General features: G+C 25.8%; 1 protein-coding gene across 4 annotated transcripts in view; it reads left to right on the forward strand.

The window, feature by feature from the left end:
* The window catches only part of LOC132928780 (band 3 anion transport protein-like), a 47,935-nt gene extending 29,968 nt beyond the window's left edge, over positions 1–17,967 (forward strand). For 3 of the 4 annotated variants that reach the window (XM_060993646.1, XM_060993647.1, XM_060993649.1), the window contains 19 exons: positions 1,435–1,622; positions 8,323–8,425; positions 9,033–9,148; positions 10,322–10,476; positions 10,632–10,809; positions 10,884–11,092; positions 11,387–11,437; positions 11,902–12,342; positions 12,489–12,678; positions 12,791–13,015; positions 13,129–13,277; positions 13,376–13,570; positions 13,669–13,784; positions 14,252–14,402; positions 14,796–15,052; positions 15,144–15,358; positions 15,809–16,017; positions 16,347–16,520; positions 16,599–17,967. In XM_060993646.1, the coding sequence (XP_060849629.1) occupies positions 1,435–1,622; positions 8,323–8,425; positions 9,033–9,148; positions 10,322–10,476; positions 10,632–10,809; positions 10,884–11,092; positions 11,387–11,437; positions 11,902–12,342; positions 12,489–12,678; positions 12,791–13,015; positions 13,129–13,277; positions 13,376–13,570; positions 13,669–13,784; positions 14,252–14,402; positions 14,796–15,052; positions 15,144–15,358; positions 15,809–16,017; positions 16,347–16,520; positions 16,599–16,679 (3,403 nt within the window). In that variant the 3' untranslated portion in view covers positions 16,680–17,967. The remainder of the gene's footprint in view (positions 1–1,434; positions 1,623–8,322; positions 8,426–9,032; positions 9,149–10,321; positions 10,477–10,631; positions 10,810–10,883; positions 11,093–11,386; positions 11,438–11,901; positions 12,343–12,488; positions 12,679–12,790; positions 13,016–13,128; positions 13,278–13,375; positions 13,571–13,668; positions 13,785–14,251; positions 14,403–14,795; positions 15,053–15,143; positions 15,359–15,808; positions 16,018–16,346; positions 16,521–16,598) is intronic. The other variant, XM_060993648.1, reaches the window with a different exon arrangement.
* Positions 17,968–20,032: the final 2,065 nt, after the last annotated feature.

Genomic DNA, 20,032 nt, shown 5'->3' on the forward strand with positions numbered 1-20,032 from the left:
ATAAGATAATAATATAATAATATTATAAATATTTATAGATTTAGAATTTATGTTTCAAAACTTGATTTAACTTTTAATTGCAGAATATTGAATAATAATATTTTAAAAAAATGACCCTATTTGAATTTTTTTTTAACATTTTAACGTCATAACTACAACGTAATATGTTCAATATAATATTGTGGTCTATTGGTCTAATAGGATATTACTCAAATATTATAGTAGTATAATACTTACACCTAATAATCTAGTAAAAAAGTTCATTTCGTTAGTAAAAATATAAATTTTATATTTAATATAAATCATGCAAATCGAATTTGGTTAATTTAATTAAATAATTATATCAAGTTACATTTTTAGATTTATTGCGCAAAAATACCAACCATATTTATTATGTGATCAAACTTTAAATTACATGACATAAGACGCAACTAACATATTATAGATTTATTTCTGTGGTTAAATATGACATAACTGAAATGTCTCTGTTATCTATAATACAAAGTTAGTAGCTACTACAATAAGTACAATAGATATAATGATGTAATGCTTACTTTGTTGTAAAACAGGTGGGAATCAGTGTAGTATTCTGTGTGTGCTTTGTTAACAAACAAGTTAATAATCAGACAACATTTTTAACGAAAATGTATTTATTGTTAAACTAAATTAATAGGTAATTATTCTTTAAATAATGAGTCAAAATATAAGAAAGTTAATGTTAATTAAAAACCACAATTAGTGATTTTAGTAAACCACCAATATGATATGGTTTATAATTAAGTACAAGGTATTATTAAAGAGGTACTATTTGTTGCAATGAGTGAATTTTTTTCTTCAATATTAACCACAATAGTTAACAAGTTATTGTTAAATTTATAGTTTATAATCAATTTATATTTAATATTCCAAAAAAATATGAAAAAAATTTAGAATTTCATTAAATAACAATTATTATAAACTATTTTTATAAATAATGGGTGAACCGAGATTCAAATCGTACTAAATCGTAGTAAATCGTACTTGATAACTGCACTGCTAAATTTATTTTATGTTGGATTAAATTATTAAAAGTTTAATTATATGATAATGTACATACAAAATAATTAACTAATTTCCAGAAAAAAAAATTATGCATTTTAAATTGTGTAATTTTTTCGTTAAGTACACTTCTAAAAATAATGTAATCTCTCTGTTAAAAGGTTCTGTGAACATACAAATACTAACTAATATTACCTAAAATTAATATTAATAAAGCTATTATAAATTATAATATTACTTATATTAAAGTGAAATAAATTGTGCTCTAAAGCAATGCATAATAATTGTTTGTAGGAGTAGGATATTACAGTAATTTATTTTGTAAGTTATATAAATATATATTTGTAATACATATATATAATACGTATATTTTCATATTTGTATGCTATGATTTAGCAACAGCGGTGTATTACTTTCCATGGCTGCTGGCATTAGTCCAAACTTTGTGGACATTGAATCAGATGGTTCGAGGGCTGAAGACGGACTCTTGAGTAGTGAATGTGATACTCCAATGTACGAAAAACCAAAATTCAGTCATTACTTCAGACAGGACTCCGTTGACAAACACGTTCAGTTTAATATCGGTAAGTACAACCAATGTAAATTAGCTCAGTTAAATGTATTGTAGCGTAGGTACATTTAAATTTAAAATATTACATACAATTATGTAACGTGAAAATATAATTTTAATACAATATATTATGTTAATATTTTATATTAATTTTGTTTTAATTTTGATGTCACAAATTAGGCCCAGATACCAAATAATAGTAAATAATATATAATGTAACGTTTTGTAAAATTTCCTTTCATAATTTTCTACCCACACATTTTTTTTTGTTTCGGTACTTAACTACATTATAAAATAAAATATACTGCCTGTTTCAAAATTCTATAAAAATGAAATTTCTTATTCCGCGGAGGTGTTTGATGTGTACTTACATAGGTATTATGTTATTCAAATTTACACATTATAGGTATGCTTAATAATTTTGTTTTATTTTAATTAAACTATATAGGTGAATAATAATATTATATAATATATATTCCCTATAAAAATGTTTGGTTATGTATACGTGACTACAATTATTATGTTAGATACGTATTATTTATTATAGCTTCTGTTGATTGATCAATAGCATATCACTATACAAAGTACATCACATTAGGTGTTACTAAACTTATTAATTCTAATTTACTGAAAATTGACTAATTTAATAAACATTATTTCTATAGTTTATATAAATTATCAATAATAGTTAATATTTAATTGGTTCAATTTAATTAAGTGGTGTTCAAAATAAAGTTAGAACAATATGATTAATACGTATTAAATAAGATAAAATTAATTTTTTATTTATTTCTCTGTATAGATTCATTTTATTTTAAAAATGTATTGTATAGTCGAGCCAAACATTTCAATTATAGACTATATTATGACCTATACATAACGATATATCTACTACAATAATATAGTACATGTTAAATCGGACGATTTACCCTGTTACTCGTACATAGTCAATTAGTTACTTCAGTTTGCTTTAGTTGTGAAGTATAAAATTTTGATCCAAACGTTTTTGTTATTGACATTATAAAATTATTCAATTCTGTAAACTATACTTGGTTTTGATTACTTAATAATGACTTATTTATGTAATTGTTGTCTAATATGTTAAACTATAAAGTATAAACTATGTTATACGCATAGATAATTTAAGTTTAGAAAAAAATCATTAGATTTGTTAACTTAAATATTTAAGTAAATTAACCATTCATCGCATTTAAAGGTTAGAATATTATCTGAGTTTTTTTACAATATTTTAATTTTATAATGGTTTATGTGCAGTCTTAAATTATATTCTACATACTATTATGATTCACTTTGAAATTTAAATTGTTTAAGTTAAAAAAGAACAAACAGCTTTAATTCAAGATCTTTGAAGTCATCAGATAAGGTCTAGGGGACTTAAAAAAAAAAAAAATTTAAAAATACGATAATCGAAAATACAAAACAATATATATAATATACTTATTATAGTCCTTTTATAATATATTTTGTATTGACATTAAAAATAATAAATTATTTATTTAATTTATTTATAATCTGACACCCACCAAGCCAAATTCTACTTAATATTTTATACACATTATTGTCCAGTATAATAATAATATACAAAATAAAATAAAGTCAATAAAGTCAATGTCGAACATAAACTAGCAAAAACTGCATAAAAAATAAATGTATAAAATCAATGAGCTATTGTATTGTGATAGATTATATATTTATAAGATTAGTATGATTACATGCTTTGAAAAATGTGTCTATAGATAACGTGAAATATTTTGAATATTATATTATGTGACCTTCAATTTAAATCATTTTTATGGCTATTTAAAATCTTAAGGCTATAGAAAAATATTTTTTAGTTATTGTTTTGTTCATTTTTGTAGATTTTCACAATAAAAATTGAAAACTTTATTAAATTATATAAAACAATCATAGGTTAAACCAACATTGCAAGTACTGAATTTAGTCAGATTAAATTATTTAATTTTTTGATAATCCTGAAAAACAACAAAAACTAAGATCTGCACTGTTGCAATAGTTTTATAGTACTCGTTTTAGTTGTCTTCCAAACGTATATCATAGCAAATTTGCGTTTAGCAGCTGAAGCTACAGAGCCAATTTTATATTGTTAACTAAATAGTTTCACAGGTAGTGTGGATATTTTAAACATTCGCGATGTTTGTAAATGCAAAGAATATGACGACATTTGTTTAAAATTAAATATGATCGATTTCTTGTGAACATTCTTGTGAAACCATTTTCAAGATTAGAGTATATTGACCTATTATAAACTTAAAGGTTTGAAAATTATCTGTATTTGTATAATTTGATATTTTACGAAATTTTAATTTTAAGCTAGTTTCTAGCATTTTTCAATTTTATTGTAATATTTATTTTTACATACTTGTAACTTGTTTAAAAATCAAAGTATAAACACAAACAATGTTCTTACCTTTAAGTTTTATGATATAATAATTCATTCTAGTATTAAAATCAGTGATGTAACTTAAAGTTTGGGCCCTTTATTAGCGTGCCTTCAAGAAATAATTAATGGTTTAAATCAAGAAATATACATATATAACTATATATAAGTCATATTTGATGATTCTGGTACCCGATGAATTTGACGCGAACAAAAGTTTTTAGTTTCTTAGTTATTTATACTATATAAGGTATATAAAGAATATGAATATTATGATGTATACATTTATAAAATGTATTTTTCCTATACTAGAACTTTATTAATAATAATTTGTAATATTTTATTGATTCAAATTATAACGTTTTGACAAAATTAAGCTATAAAATAAACGCCGCACTTTTGTTAATAAACTCAAAATTCTTTATCTTTAAAAACCGAAATCAGATAACTAAATAACTAAAATACAAAAGTAGTCATTATTATAATCGGCAATAATGTGGCGATAATTTCGATAAACTATTTGATATCTTTGTATTTTTAAAATTAGTCTATACCGTCAACAATTCTATTGAAGAATAGTATAATGGCTTTGTATCTGCTCTAAATACTTTCCAATTTATTCCCATCCATCAATGTGAAAATGCGTAGATTCATTTGAAAAGGAGGATTCGTATATCTGATGGTCAGCATAACTAATATACAGTAATAACTCTATAATAGGTACAAAAACAATGCCGAATGAATTTTAAAAATATGTGACGTTTATGATAAGATAAATAAGGTAGACTTAGTAATAACATATATGGCTGTATTTTCCTACTTCAAATGTAGTAATATACATTTTGTATTTTTGAATTTAATTGATTTTAATTATATAACATTTATAGCATAATATCTTATTTAATTTTAAATTATTTTATGAAAACAAAATTATAAAATGGTTTTAATATTTGTGTTATGTTTAAATTTCTACACCATATAATAATAAAAATAGAAGATATATTATTATTAAACTGAAAAGATTTTAAAATAGTTTTTACTTTTCCATCAATTATTTTCGTGACTATTTGTACCCAATCGTGGTCAATTCACCGGCGATCGAATTGTTCGAGATTAAAAAAGTTTAAAAAAAACTTACTTACTTATATAATAAACTAATATTAATATTCGTTGGTCGTTAACAATTTTACAAGACCGACGAAGATGATTACGATTGAACTAACAATTAACATAAAACACCAATACGAACAAGATCGCAAGCTTTTTGGGATATTATATGATTTACGATGACTTGAATGTGTATGGGATACAAAGCTGTAAAATGTACAGCATTAAAATGTCTTAAACGTTATTTTAATTTTTTTAAAGTGTACAATAGAATATTAGAGTATGCGAGTAAATGTTAAAACCGAGACATGAATTTTAAATATATAATTATTTATCAAGTTGAATGTAAATTATTTTTTAACTGTTAGTTACTAAAACCATAGTTATCAAATATCATTAACTCAAAACCATCATTTTATACAAACATTTTTATGGGCTCGTTTTTTTCTGGACCCCTCCACGCTGTTGTAGATCCTGCTCGCCAATTCGTTACTTCACTCAATTTAAAATTTACAACACAAAATTGGTTCTGCAACTTCTGTTGAACGAAAATTTACTATGCTATACGTTTATTAGACAAACCAAACATGCGGTTGTGGCATCTTCTTAACATAATATAAGAGCTATAAGTTCGTATAAACGATATATAAATAATAATATATTATTATATATTTATTAAATAATAGATTATTGTAGTATTACATTTTTAGTTTTTTATGATTAGAAATTTAACAGTTTTTTGACAAACTAATATTTATGGTTTATATAATACATAAATGAAAGGTTAGATAAATTGAACAGCTCAACATTTTGAATGAAGTTATGATATGCTATTAATTTTTCAATCCTGGTATATTATTTTTGCTGTGAACACACAAAAAAGTAGCGAAAATATATTCTGTTATTTAATATAAATATTTATATCTATACAATCATACTCGCAGACCTTTTAAAGTGCTGTCTTTTTTATACATGCTTTTGCGTCATTTTTTTTAGTAATATTTTGACTATCATCAGTGTATTTCCAAACCCATAGATAAGTCAATTTTTATTGTTAGTTTTACATAATGTTATTCATTTCCCAGTTAACACAACTCAACTATAATCGTTTCATTTTTATTTTACGTGAAAATTTATTATCGTAATAATTTTATTTAAATTACACTATTAACACGCAACTACTTGTACTAGTTGTACTATATTATACTCTATTGTGTGTATACATATAATATAACTAACGATTTTTTTGGCTCACTCGTTATAAAATAAACATTTTGTTTTTTTTCTAAACGTCAAAACCTAACACGAAATTTGTTTGATTTTGATATATACAATACTATATTTTTATGTATTGAAATTATTTTGTCGACTATTATTTTTGTAAAACCTTAAATCATAGGAAATAGGAAATAGTTAGTCTGTATTACTGGGAACATGATCACTTATATTTAATGGTTTCGTTCTCTGCTCATTCAATAATTACATGTGTCTAGTAATCTTTCAGTATATTTATGTTTTTGCATTGACTTTCGGCTTCTGTCTCGGAACATCTACCCATAATAGATGAATTGTTGACCATCACTTTTTTTAAGATAAAAGTCATTATGATCTCCCAAGTTCGCGGGTCAAGATCAATCTATTAACATAGGTAATATATCATGCTACTCTTCACCGTATTAGCGTAGGAGACGAGCATATAAACCAAATCCCGGGATAATAGGATGTATTTCGACGTATTTGAGGTCGTGAAATATAAAAAGAAATAAAAAGGTCATGCTGAGAAATAATTTCACGGTGCGTATATATTGATTAAATAGTAATCTTTGTCAACAAAATCATCTGCAATAATAATTATAACATTTAGGTATTGGAAACATTATACTCAATGCGTGAAGTAATTTATAATATAGCAAGTATCCAACAAATATCAGTTGCGTGGGTTTGTGAACACTCGTCGGAGTATAATAGTATTAAACTGCGTTTATGTGTAAAGCAAATACATGTCTATACAAGGCACGGAATTTGATTTTCGATTTTCTTAAAATTAACATCAGTTAGTAATGAAAATCGCATGAAAACGTAAAAATAAGAATGGAAGGATCACTCAAGTTTGCAAATTTTATGAGATCAAATGTATAAAAAAAAATATGTACATATAATTTGTCCTATTGAAACGTATATTAAATACTTATCTCTACAATGCTGTTGACGGTTTTATATATCAGTACTCTGTGTCATTCGTTGATAGTCACAGACACCATGATATATCTCGTGTTAAAATATATTGTCAGGTACTCTTAAAACAGATGTATTGCTGAGCTTATCACCCTTTGGCTAAGATGCATTTGATTTTTGAGATATCGTGTAACGAATTAGAATTTTTGTATAAATGGTTGGATATCGTCTGATAATGTGATCTGTATTGAAATTAAATATGTGATCATATTTTTGACAATACGCTGTATATTATATAAGGTGTAACAAGACTATTTAACAAACTTCCATTACAAATGTTACTATATTTGTTAAATAGTCCTGTTACACCTTGTATATTTATCATATGAGATAATAATAATTTATCATGCTGATATCGATATAATATTTATTATACTTTAAACAAAACTGTTCTTTATTACCATTAGTATTTATGTGTATTTAACTTTGAATATTTCACCTTTATTTCGTGTTTCACTTAATTCCTATACAGTATACAGTGGCGTATCCAGAAATTTTTAGGGTAAGGACACACATACCGTATGCGTTCATGTATACAAATAAAAAATATAAATATTTAAAAAAAAATAGCAAATACGGCCAATGAGGTGAGCATGACCCCCTTGTCTCTTTTCCACACACTGGATAAGCCACTGAAAGTATATGAATATAGAGTATAACTACAGATATAATTAATGGATATAATTAACTTACTACCTCGGCTACTATATTTTTATTTAGATATCACATGATAATTATTATTTATGAATTATATTATATATATATTTTTTAAACTTAATATTAAGTAGAAAAATAATTATAATATATTTCGTTAATTACATTTGTCACGTATTTATGTTATACCTTGTATATTGTTTAAAAGAATATAATTAAATGTACTTTATGTTTTTTTTTTGTTAATAAATGTTATCAAAAAAATTATGAATTGAACTTTTTTTATTTCAAATTATAGACGAACAAAATGAAGAAGCAGCTTATAACCAACATAGAGAACTTGATAAAACTGCACAAGAACGACCACATCAAGAACTCAAAAAAACTAAACATAAACACAGGTATACATACATTTATATTATTTATTTTATTTTAATTGACACGTTAACAGTAAACAGTATGAATATTATAGTTTAAAGATATTTGTGCACCACATAATTTGATATTTGACTCCATAATATGCATTTTGAGTAATTTAATAAAAGATATTAGTTTTAGAATTTGACACGCTGAACAGTGTAAAATCAAATTTTTTATTTTTATTTTTACATCATTGTAAAAATTCTAAAGTTTTGTTAATTTTTCTTTGCAGTATTACAATTAATAACTATATTAAACAATAAAAATAGTAAAAAAATCTAGTTAGCTGTGTTTAGTTTATTACATATTATTTCATATTAAAATTAAAATAATATATATCATTAATTTTACAATAAATGTATGGAAATCAAATCAAATTTTTCATATTTTCATAGTTAATATAGTTATTGACTAACTAAATAAAAAATCGTTCAGTTCAGATCCATAATGTATGATATTGTTTACTATAAATATATATTTATTAAAATTACAGTGAAGTTAAGAAAAAAATTTGTTTTTTTATTTGATATACACATCATTTTCTTCAATTATATAATATAATAATGTTCAATTACTTTTTCTTTATAGACACCATCGTCGTCATCATAGCCGACATAAGAATAATGAACGAGAAATTTTTATACCTAAGGATGATTTACAAATCGATGAAAATTTAGATGAGTTCATTCAAGATGATTTAACAAGTAAGATAATTTAAAAATTGTTTTTGACTTAATCGTTAAAACTATTTTTTTTTTTAAAAACGACGACTCATCCTGTTGATAGTCAACATTTTAACTCAAATAAAAATAATCAACTTTTGAAAACCCTTCAATGTATACTATTGTTATTTATTAGTATTTCACTTATTTAATTATAGTAATAATTTATAATTAAAAGTTCCAATTTATTCTCACGAATCTATGTAATTTAATAATATTTAAATTGTTTAATAAAAACCAATTATTAATTAGATATTTGAAAATAAAAATTTTGGTTTCCAATTTTATTATATCTTGCGTTTATAAAAAAAACTTATATTATTTATCATAAGGTATTAAAAAAATACACGAATTTAATGTTTTATTGTTGTATTAAAAATACGAAGTAATAATGTATTACCTACAGTCTTGAAAAATTCTCTGAAAATAACACTGAATGTTTTTTTACATTATTGATATTTTTTTTTATTCCATGTTTAGTTTCACTGCTTGATGTATTTTATTTGGCATGGTTTAAATGTTATAAACTAGTATAAAATAATATTGACGATCAGGATCTTAGACAAATTACTCGAAGACAAACGCAAGACAGATTCATTCGTAGTACATGGTACAGTGTGGTTTTGTGAAGAATAAACACATACTTAATATTTTAGACATTAACATTTTTATAATAAACATACACTATTTATAGATGTATAGTATTCGTTCGAAATATTGATAAAGTACCTTTTTAATTGTTAATTAAACACCATATTATCTTTTCGATGATTTTATTTTCATAAACTACCGAATACTTAATAGTTAATAGACAATAATAATGTAGTACCTAGCTGTTATTTAAAACGCCACTCCCTTTTATCGTATTAATGAATTAATACATTTAAAATTACATAGGTAATTATAGTTATTTTATTATTTAGTGACTATATTTATATTAATAATAAATGTTTGATAACTTGTATTAATCTCTAATTTATTTATTTCATATAATTAAATAATATTGATGACATAACAATGACATTCATGACGTTAATTAATATAATAGTGATTATTTTATGGTGTAAGATAACAGATGTATTAATTCGAGTATCATTTTTTTTTTTTTTGTAATATGATAAAATGTAATGGATTTATTTTTATTATTATTCATAGGTCATAGATACGACTGCAACAAAGAAAAACGGAGATTCAGTAGCAAAAATAAAAGTTCTTTTTTGGTTCCGTATGCTGGAGATATAGAAGGAACTTTAATCGCAGGCTTGCCAATTAATGTAATTAAGAAATACGTAGATCATAGTCCTCATGCGGTACGTTATTATTATTATTATTATTAATATTATGATTATAATATTCAAGTACATTGCTCGTTGAGACACCTTTTAAGATAAAATGAGCGTTGTTTTTATTTATGCGTCGCGCTGTTCACGCGTATATTTTCTCAATGATTGACTTATTTGTACAGGTTTTTGTTCAATTAGACGAATTAAAAGGTACTGGAGAAGAACGAGAATGGAAAGAAACTGCTCGATGGATAAAGTACGAGGAAGATGTACAAGAAGGAACGGACAGATGGGGACGTCCGCACGTGGCTTCTTTGAGTTTCCATTCACTATTGAATGTAAGGAGGTCTTTGGAGTCGGGTAAGTTTTTGAAAACATTAACGTTACCCGCTGAGAATTATTGTGAGCTAAAAATAATTACAATTTTCTCGAAGGCGTGATATTGCTGGACTTGGAAGAAAAAGACCTACCTGGTGTAATATATCGGGTGGTCGAACAAATGGCCATCGAAGAACTTATCAACCAAGAAGACAAAGCTGCGGTAATGAGATTATTGTTGCTCCGACATAAACACGTTCAACAAGACAGCGACAAGTTTAGTAGGTTTATTAGACGAAATACATCAAGCTACACAAGTCTTACGGTAATTTGTTTTATTGATTCACCTAATTTTAAAATGGCTTCAGAATATCATTTATTATTTTGATATTTTTTTATTTTCAAGGTTTTCTTTTTAATTGTTAAAAAATAAATTCAACTATAGTATTTTTGAAATATAATGTTCGCTATATGTTATTGATGAATACATATATACATACCATTTTTAAAATATTATGTCATAAATATTTAAATATCTATTTTGAAAGCCACGGTTATTTTTTATAAGATTTAATAATAGGTATGTTATAATTTTGTTTAAATATTGTTTTTCTGACAGCAATTTGAGGCAGAATTTCTGGCTAAGCGGTCGGCATCACTTACACACAATGTAAACTAAGTCTCTTGGTTGAATATAAAGATATTTTATTATAATAATAATAACGTGCATCATTCGTTTTAAATCATTAACAACATTTAGGCATTTTATTGTTTGTTTTATCGTAGAATTTAATATTTAGTTAAAATTCCTTGATTGACAAGTGTCCACATGCTACAACTATATCTGAATCGCTTTTTTTTTTTAACTTTTCAGGATGAGGCAATAGGCCATTTATTCATAACATATTCACGATATGCTTTTTACTATTAATATAAATATTTATATTATAAACCAATAAATTAGTATTATCAAAATGCGATGCTTTAATTATGTAGTTTACTCATCTTTTTTAGATTTCAAAATATTCAAAACAAATAATCCTTGTAGCTAATAAAGCCTATAGTTTATAACTTAGTTTTATGCGATAGATTTACTATAAAGATACAATAATATTTACCGGTTTTTATTTTTAGAATCTGAATGATGACGGAAAGTCGAAAATGAAAAGTACTTTATCAAGTCATGAAATGCATTCAAGTCCTAAATTCGGAGTCATCAATAACAATAACAATCGTTCTTTCCTAGACTTGGACAAAAATCATATTAATATAGACATGAAAGAAGAGACTTATACCTCATCAACCGAAGACATGGTAAAAAGAGCTCAAAAAGAAAGCATTCTTAAGCGAATACCAGTTGGTGCTGAAGCCACTACAGTGTTAGTTGGTTCTGTAGATTTCTTAAAAAATAGAACCGCAGCTTTTGTACGTTTAGCTGAGGGTATTGTGATACCCTCATTGACCGAAGTTACAATACCAGTACGATTTATGTTTATACTTTTGGGTCCTCCTGACCCAAAGGATATCGATTATCATGAAGTTGGAAGATCAATGTCAACTTTAATGTCAAATTCTGTGAGTGTTGTTCTCTAATTATAACCAATAAAAAAAATTGTAATCGCGTACCTAACAATATATATAGTACCTTAAAAAATATGTATCAAAACTAGTAAAATTTAATGTTTAACGAACAAATTAAACAATTTTTATAATAATTGTAGGAATTTCATTGCAAAGCTTACAAAGCGGGGGAACGCAAGGAACTTATCAGTTTACTGAACGAGTTTCTTGACAGCAGTATTGTACTTCCACCGTGCGATTGGGAAAGAGAAGAATTGCTATCTCTACGAGAGCTCAAAGAAAAAAGTGAACAGATCAAGAGGCGAAAAACACGCGCAGCTTCACAAAAAGGTATATAATATTATTGGTGAATAATTTTTTAGCAATTATTGATATAATAGACCATTGTAGATTAATTCATTAAAAATTAAATAAACAAAAAACATGTGTGGTCTGTTTTTAGTGGCAACCTTAACTTCAACTTCAAGTGAAAAGAGCGACGATATCAAAGATGATCCTTTGAGGCGTACAAAAAAACCTTGGGGAGGTTTAGTGAAAGACATAAAACGCCGATTACCATACTACAAATCTGACTTCATTCAAGGGTTAAATTTGCAGTGTATAGCGTCTGCGATATTCATATACTTTGCTGCTCTGTCAGCAGCAATCACTTTTGGTGGTCTAATGGGTCAGTAAAATTGTTCAAAAATCGTGGATTAACAAACTGATTAACAAACCGCCTATCGAGTGGAATATTGTTGTTATTTTCAAATGTAGCAATGTCTTCTTGTATTTTTTCAGCGGACAAAACGAAAAACTTTATCGGAATATCAGAAACGCTAGTCGCCACCTCTGTGTCCGGTGTCATCTTCTCACTGTTTTCCGGACAGCCATTATTGATAGTCGGAACTACTGGGCCTTTATTGCTTTTTGATGAGGCACTGTTTACTGTGAGTTTGCGTTTATAGCTGTTCGAAAATGTTTGAATCCTTTTTCTACGTTCAAATCACTCTAACACGATCATGCGTATTTGTTGTGTATTTTGTAGTTTTGCCGCAGCAACGACATCGAATTTTTGCCTATGAGGGTTTATATTGGCATATGGTTAGTAATCATAGCTCTACTTGTTAGTTGCGTCGAAGGCAGTGTTTTGGTTAAAGTATTCACAAGGTTCACCGAAGAAATTTTCGCATCACTCATATCATTAATTTATATATGGGAAAGTTTATCAAAATGTTTTCATGTAAGTATATTACAATGATAGTAATTTCTTTGATTTTTTACACTTCAATTAATTCATATAAAGTATTTGCAACGGTAAAATATTTATTCTTTTTGAAGGTATTTACCACACATCCACTATTACCATTGAAAGATTATTGCGAAGAAGACGCATTAGCGCGCATTGAAAACTCTATTTCTTTCTCAAACTCTACTTCTTATAATTCTACATATAAGTGAGTACTTGATTCGTATTCATCTGTTTGTTATTGTTTATATTTTTAATTATTTATGGCCCTATATTACATTATTGTTACTATCGTTATTAATATTAATAGCCGACCTTCATATGCAAAATAAAATAAATAGATTTATTTTAAATGAAAACATAGTGTTAACTAATGTGCTGTAAAATTTTTAAGTTTTAACCACTAGATTTATTAATAAAACCAATAAAGCGTTTTATATTTCCACTGTGGAATATTTTTAATTATATTTAATTACTTAATACAAGTATAGTGTGGTTAAACCAAAAATATTTTTCGTTAAAATATGTTTTTTATTTTTATTATTTTTTTTTTTTAATTGCTCTATTATGTTTATATATTTAAACAATTATATTATTATAATTATTCGCTGATTAATTGTATAAGTGTCAATAAAATCATAATCAAAAATTTAATCGAATCTATATCCATTTTAGCGATACTGAGTTGTTTAAACCCATAGATCACCAACCTTTGATCACAAAGCAGCCAAATACTGCACTACTATGCACTATACTAGCGCTGGGAACATTTTTCGTTGCATATTACCTTCGGCACTTCAGAAATAGCAAATTTCTTGGAAGAAATGTGAGTGAATTTTATTTTAAATATTTTTATTAATTGTTTGTATAGATTATAATATTGATGAACTCCGTTCTTTTTTCTGCAATATTATATTTCTTTAGTTGATAAATTAATTATTATTTCATTTTACATCTTATATACGGATCAAATCGTTTTGTAAACACAATAGTTTAACTTATTAAACTCATTACCAAATCAATAATTGAAATCATTATTATTATTGAACTATAATTTTTTTTTCATTATTTAATTAAACAAAATTTAGTATAAGGGCTACGAAATGCTCGTATGCATTTCAGTATGAGTGACATTAATGCCCCTTTATACTTCTCCGAGGCTCAGGAGTCGGCATCTGCGCAATAAATTATTTATATATGGGTACGTTAATCATTTCAGATCCGAAGAGCGTTAGGTGATTTTGGCGTGCCTATAGCTATCATATCAATGGTAGCCGCCGACTATTTCAATCCTACTACTTACACCGAAAAACTCAAAGTTCCCGAGGGTTTGACACCATCGGACCCGGCAGCACGTGGATGGTTCATATCACCTAGTGGGATTAAGAGTCCAGTCGAGCCCTGGGTGCCCTTTGTTGCCATTGTGCCGGCAATACTCGTTTACATTCTCATGTTCATGGAAACTCACATCAGCGAGTACGTATCCAGATCCATACTAACTTGGACACGCATGCTAGTGCCTAAATATAACTATAAAAATATAATTGACCGTTCTATCGGTTTTCAGGTTAATTATCGCCAAAAAAGAACGCAAACTTCAAAAGGGCAGCGGCTTTCACTTGGATATCGTACTAGTAAATTTCATTAATCTGATGTGCGGCGTGATTGGAGCCCCATGGATGAGCGCCGCGACTGTCAGATCCGTTGCTCACGTATCATCGCTAACAGTGATGAGCCGGACCCACGCCCCTGGTCAAAAGCCTCATATCATCGAAGTAAAAGGTACGAGCAAAAATCTATATCGTAAACGAATGAAATTTAGAATACTTTTGCAATTTGTTTTCTGTGTATTTTTTCATGTGCCGAGTAAAGTAACGACCTATCTCGTGAAGTTTGAATATAAAAACCTCACCCAGATTTGCTTTATTAAAATATCGTTCTTTACTTATTAATAGTCAATAGAAGTTATAATATAGTTTTAATATTATACCTATGTATATGGTATATCAAAGTATAACAAGAAAAATACATTTTCGAATTGGTTGTCTTTTTTGTTTTTAACTGATGCATATTATAAAATATTATGTACGGCATTTACTCAAAATGATGAACATTTTAATTATGTAACGTCATCCATAAGCGATTGTAAATATTATTGTAACTTGCAGCTTTTATGTATTATTTAATATTTTATTTTATTTATTTTTAATATCTTCTTTTTATTATTATTAGAGCAAAGAGTCAGCTCACTATTAGTGTCTATAATGGTTGGTTGTTCAGTGGTCATGTCTCCCTTATTACGATTGATACCGATGGCTGTACTTTTTGGCGTATTTCTTTACATGGGAATATCGTCTATCGATGGTATACAGTTTTTCGAACGTCTCAAACTGGTTTTCATGCCAGTGAAACATCATTCAGAAGCACCATACGTTCGCCATGTAAGTTATTAATATATTACATTTTTAATTTTAACAAAAATCGTATTGCTATTAAAAATACCAATTTTAACCTAAATATTTATTTTTAACTGAACAATATAGTTAATAATTGTTATTTGTTAACATAAAAACACTTTCAAAAAAATTATATAAATAAATTATACTTCATAAACGCCTTATAAATTATAATTGTGTGCCTAAAGATAAAAAAATCCAAATTCATGCATCGGTAATAGTAGTAATACATTATTTTTACTAATTTGGTCTCGATTCTTTATCAAAATTATAATAATTATTAACACATTTTCATATCGAATTTCGCTTTTTAGGTACAAACATACAAAATGCACCTATTCACTGGAATTCAACTCGTATGTTTGTGTATTCTATGGAGCGTTAAGTCGTCATCATTTTCTTTGTTGTTTCCGTTTTTCTTGATCATGATGATTCCTGTGCGGTCTCAACTATGTAATAAACTATTTACTGCAAAAGAATTACGAGCAGTAAGTGTCCAGAGATTGATAATTAAATTCTTTTTGCAAATATTATAATAATATATTGTTGTTTTTCTTCAACTATAGCTAGACAGCAATGAGCCAACAAACATGACTAATGACGAAGATGAACCCGATTTCTATGCTGAATCTCGACTTCCGGGATAATTATATGTTGTTGATTGTTGTAATACAATTTTCTCAATTTTCTTTTTAACTCAATGTTTTGTTTATTTTTATTTTGAGAAAATTAGTTTACTTTCGACTTCATACTTAATATGGTTTTGAAAAATAATGCACGTTTGACTTTAGGCTTACAACTGAAACTGACATAAATTGGATAACAATTTTACATCTGCGAGATCTTTCTTACAATTTCACTATTTATCCCATCGATCGTTTACTGTTATTGATTGATTTATATAATATGATATACAAGTATACACTAAATTATTTATGAATATTTTCAAAATCGCTTAAAAATAATTTAATTCAATTGTATCGATCTTATTAGGATATATTAAATTATATATTAATTTATCATGATAATAATTAATTGTTATTTCTTTTATAAGAAATTAGGAGATTTTTATATAAAAATAATTTTTATTAATCTAACATACATATACATAACTACTTATTAATTATTACTCTAACTGGCCCATAGTAAAATCTGAAAAATCAGTTGTTAAGTGCTTTAAGTCTTCTCTATCTATTGCTTAAGTCAATAGATTTGCTCATTTTGTTGCCAAAAGTTTATTTTCCATACATTCCAACTAACAGTAATCAATTATGTTATCTTTGCTATGTGTATCGATAATATTGTCGATCATAGAATAAACGTTTTGTCACTGCTATTATACTCGTAATATTTATTCACATTATTTTATGTCAAATGAATAGATATATAACACATGGATCTGAAATATTGTACAATAATACTATTGCTGAATCCTATTATTTTTGTATTTGTGGTGCAATATTATTAAGCTTTAATTGAGTTTATGTAGTTTAAATAAAGTTTATGAGTATTAATAATAGTAATAGACAATGTATTCTTTTAAATGTGTTATTAATCGTTGAATTGTATTATTATTAATTAATGTTATTGTATTTAAATTATTATATGCATATTTATATGCAAATACCTACTTATGTATTAAGTTTCAAGAATTTTCAGTATTTTTATTTTCATTATGATACTTTTAGACTAAAATAAAACGTTTGCAGGTTAATATACGTACGGTACCTAAATGTTGTTTATTTTTAATTGGATTGTTGAAGATATTTTCAATATATATTTGTTATTAAAATTTTAGTTTTGTAAATTAAAATATGAATGGATAAAATGTTTGTTATCTATTGGCGATTGTATTATAAATATCTTATTTTTATAGTAATTAAATCTTAATGAAAACTTGTGTTTGAATCCAATAAAATTGTATAAAATGTTAAATTTTTATTGCTTACAAATAATAGATGGTAACCCACATATCTATACTATTTAGCTTAATATACACCATTTATTAAATGTACATTGATTGTAAGCTCTAACTCTGCTATTATTGGCAACTTGTTAAATTTGTTTAGACTTATATTTAATATGTTATGATACAGGTACCATAATTTATGGTTAACTGACATTTACTTTAAGTATAATGCATAATATTATTATTTTTTGTGTATCATTAATATTTAGATCTGTCAAAAGTCAAAATCTTAAAATATCAAAATTGGTAACTAATTTGTAATAAAAGGTTTCCATACACACATAGTTAAAATCATTATATTATTAAAGAAAACAAAGCAATATTAAAATAAATATATAATAAATTACATTTTTTTAGATACAAGTCAGCGTGGAATTTCTTAGTACAATGGATACAACTACTCATGAGTAATGTAAAATTAATAATCGTCCACCGCTATCAAAGAGAAAAAATCTTTAGTATTATTAAAAAATTAAAATAAAAAGTACCTACTTATTAAATTTTCTTTGTATAACCTAATAAATAAATAAAATATAATCCCTCCTACCTAATTGAAAATTTATTTTTATGCTACACAGGGCCCCCACACACAATCTCGGGCTCCTGTATTAAATGCTTGTTCAGGCCTTTTATAAAGCTCTATAATTTAATTTCAACGGGACCATGGGCCCCTGTACTCGAGGTCCGTCAGCCCCCCCCCTTGTGGGGGCCCTGATGCTACATTGCCACTGACTTAAGACTTTCTTTGTCTTAAATATAGACTTTAATATGTCACAACATATTGTATTTTTATTCTTCTTTATTGTTGTCATATCAATATTTTATTGATCTTGTTTATTATTATATATAACTGTTATAGTTTTAATTAATCAAAAATATGATATTTTTAGACCTTCTTTACTATGATACATTTATAAAACTAGCTATTCCAATTATAATTCTATAAAAACCTTATACAAGAAGTATTGACATAATTTCTAAAATTTGATCCAACGTTTTTTTTTAATGTTATATTTATTTCAGACTTAGTTATGTTTATAAAACACCTAATATAGATATAAACATATTTACTTGTATTTATCGAAGATGGAAATTCATATTTTAAAATGTGTGTCAATTAAATTCAAGAAGATACAGTCAAGCTAACTTCAGATTTTTTCAGAATTACAAATTGGAACGGCCCAAGTTTCACAATTTTTCTTTAAAAGAAAAAGTTTACCGCCATATTTTCATTACATTGACATTTGTATGCATATGTAAGTAATAATACAAATCTCAGATACTGTGTGTGGCACACAAGCACTAAAAATAATTTATTTTGTACAAAATTATAATAAGTCCTACCGAATAGATTGACAATTTACATTCACGATTTTCCTTAGAAAATGACAGACTAGAATCATAAAATAAAAATATTATAAATTATATATTCTGCTGTTTGAAGCATATTATTATAATCTATAATCCAAGATCTTAAAATAAATATCTGAATTTATTCTAGGTAGGTACCTAAAATATATAATTACTACTTATACGCTTTCGAAATTGTTACTAAATCAAAACATATTTCATTTTTAATTTCGTTGACTTGATAGATATGTTGGTTCATGCACAAAAACATTTTAAATACCCTGTTAAAAATATATTTTTATTATCACTTGTACATGCCATTTGGTATTACAATAAAATTTACTTACTTATAATGTATAATTTATGTAATTTATTTTTATGTATTTGTAACACCAAACAGTGTATCTACAATCTATTTATAAATTATAATGATAATTAATACAAATTTTATTTTATTAAATTAAAGACGATTGTTTTTAAGGAAATGTAAAAATCTACTTAATCAAATTATATTAAATGATAATGATAATAATATTAGTGGTATACTTACCTACAAAAGTAAACTTTTGTTTATATTGTATACTTACAAATTATTCTTTTACTAATATAAAATAATTATATTCTTAGTAAGCATATTGTTATGTTAATAATTGAAGGAAATTTTAACTAAATAAATATCTG

Source organism: Rhopalosiphum padi, chromosome 4, assembly GCF_020882245.1.
Source record: "Rhopalosiphum padi isolate XX-2018 chromosome 4, ASM2088224v1, whole genome shotgun sequence".
In the NCBI taxonomy this organism is placed as follows: Eukaryota; Metazoa; Arthropoda; class Insecta; order Hemiptera; family Aphididae; genus Rhopalosiphum; species Rhopalosiphum padi.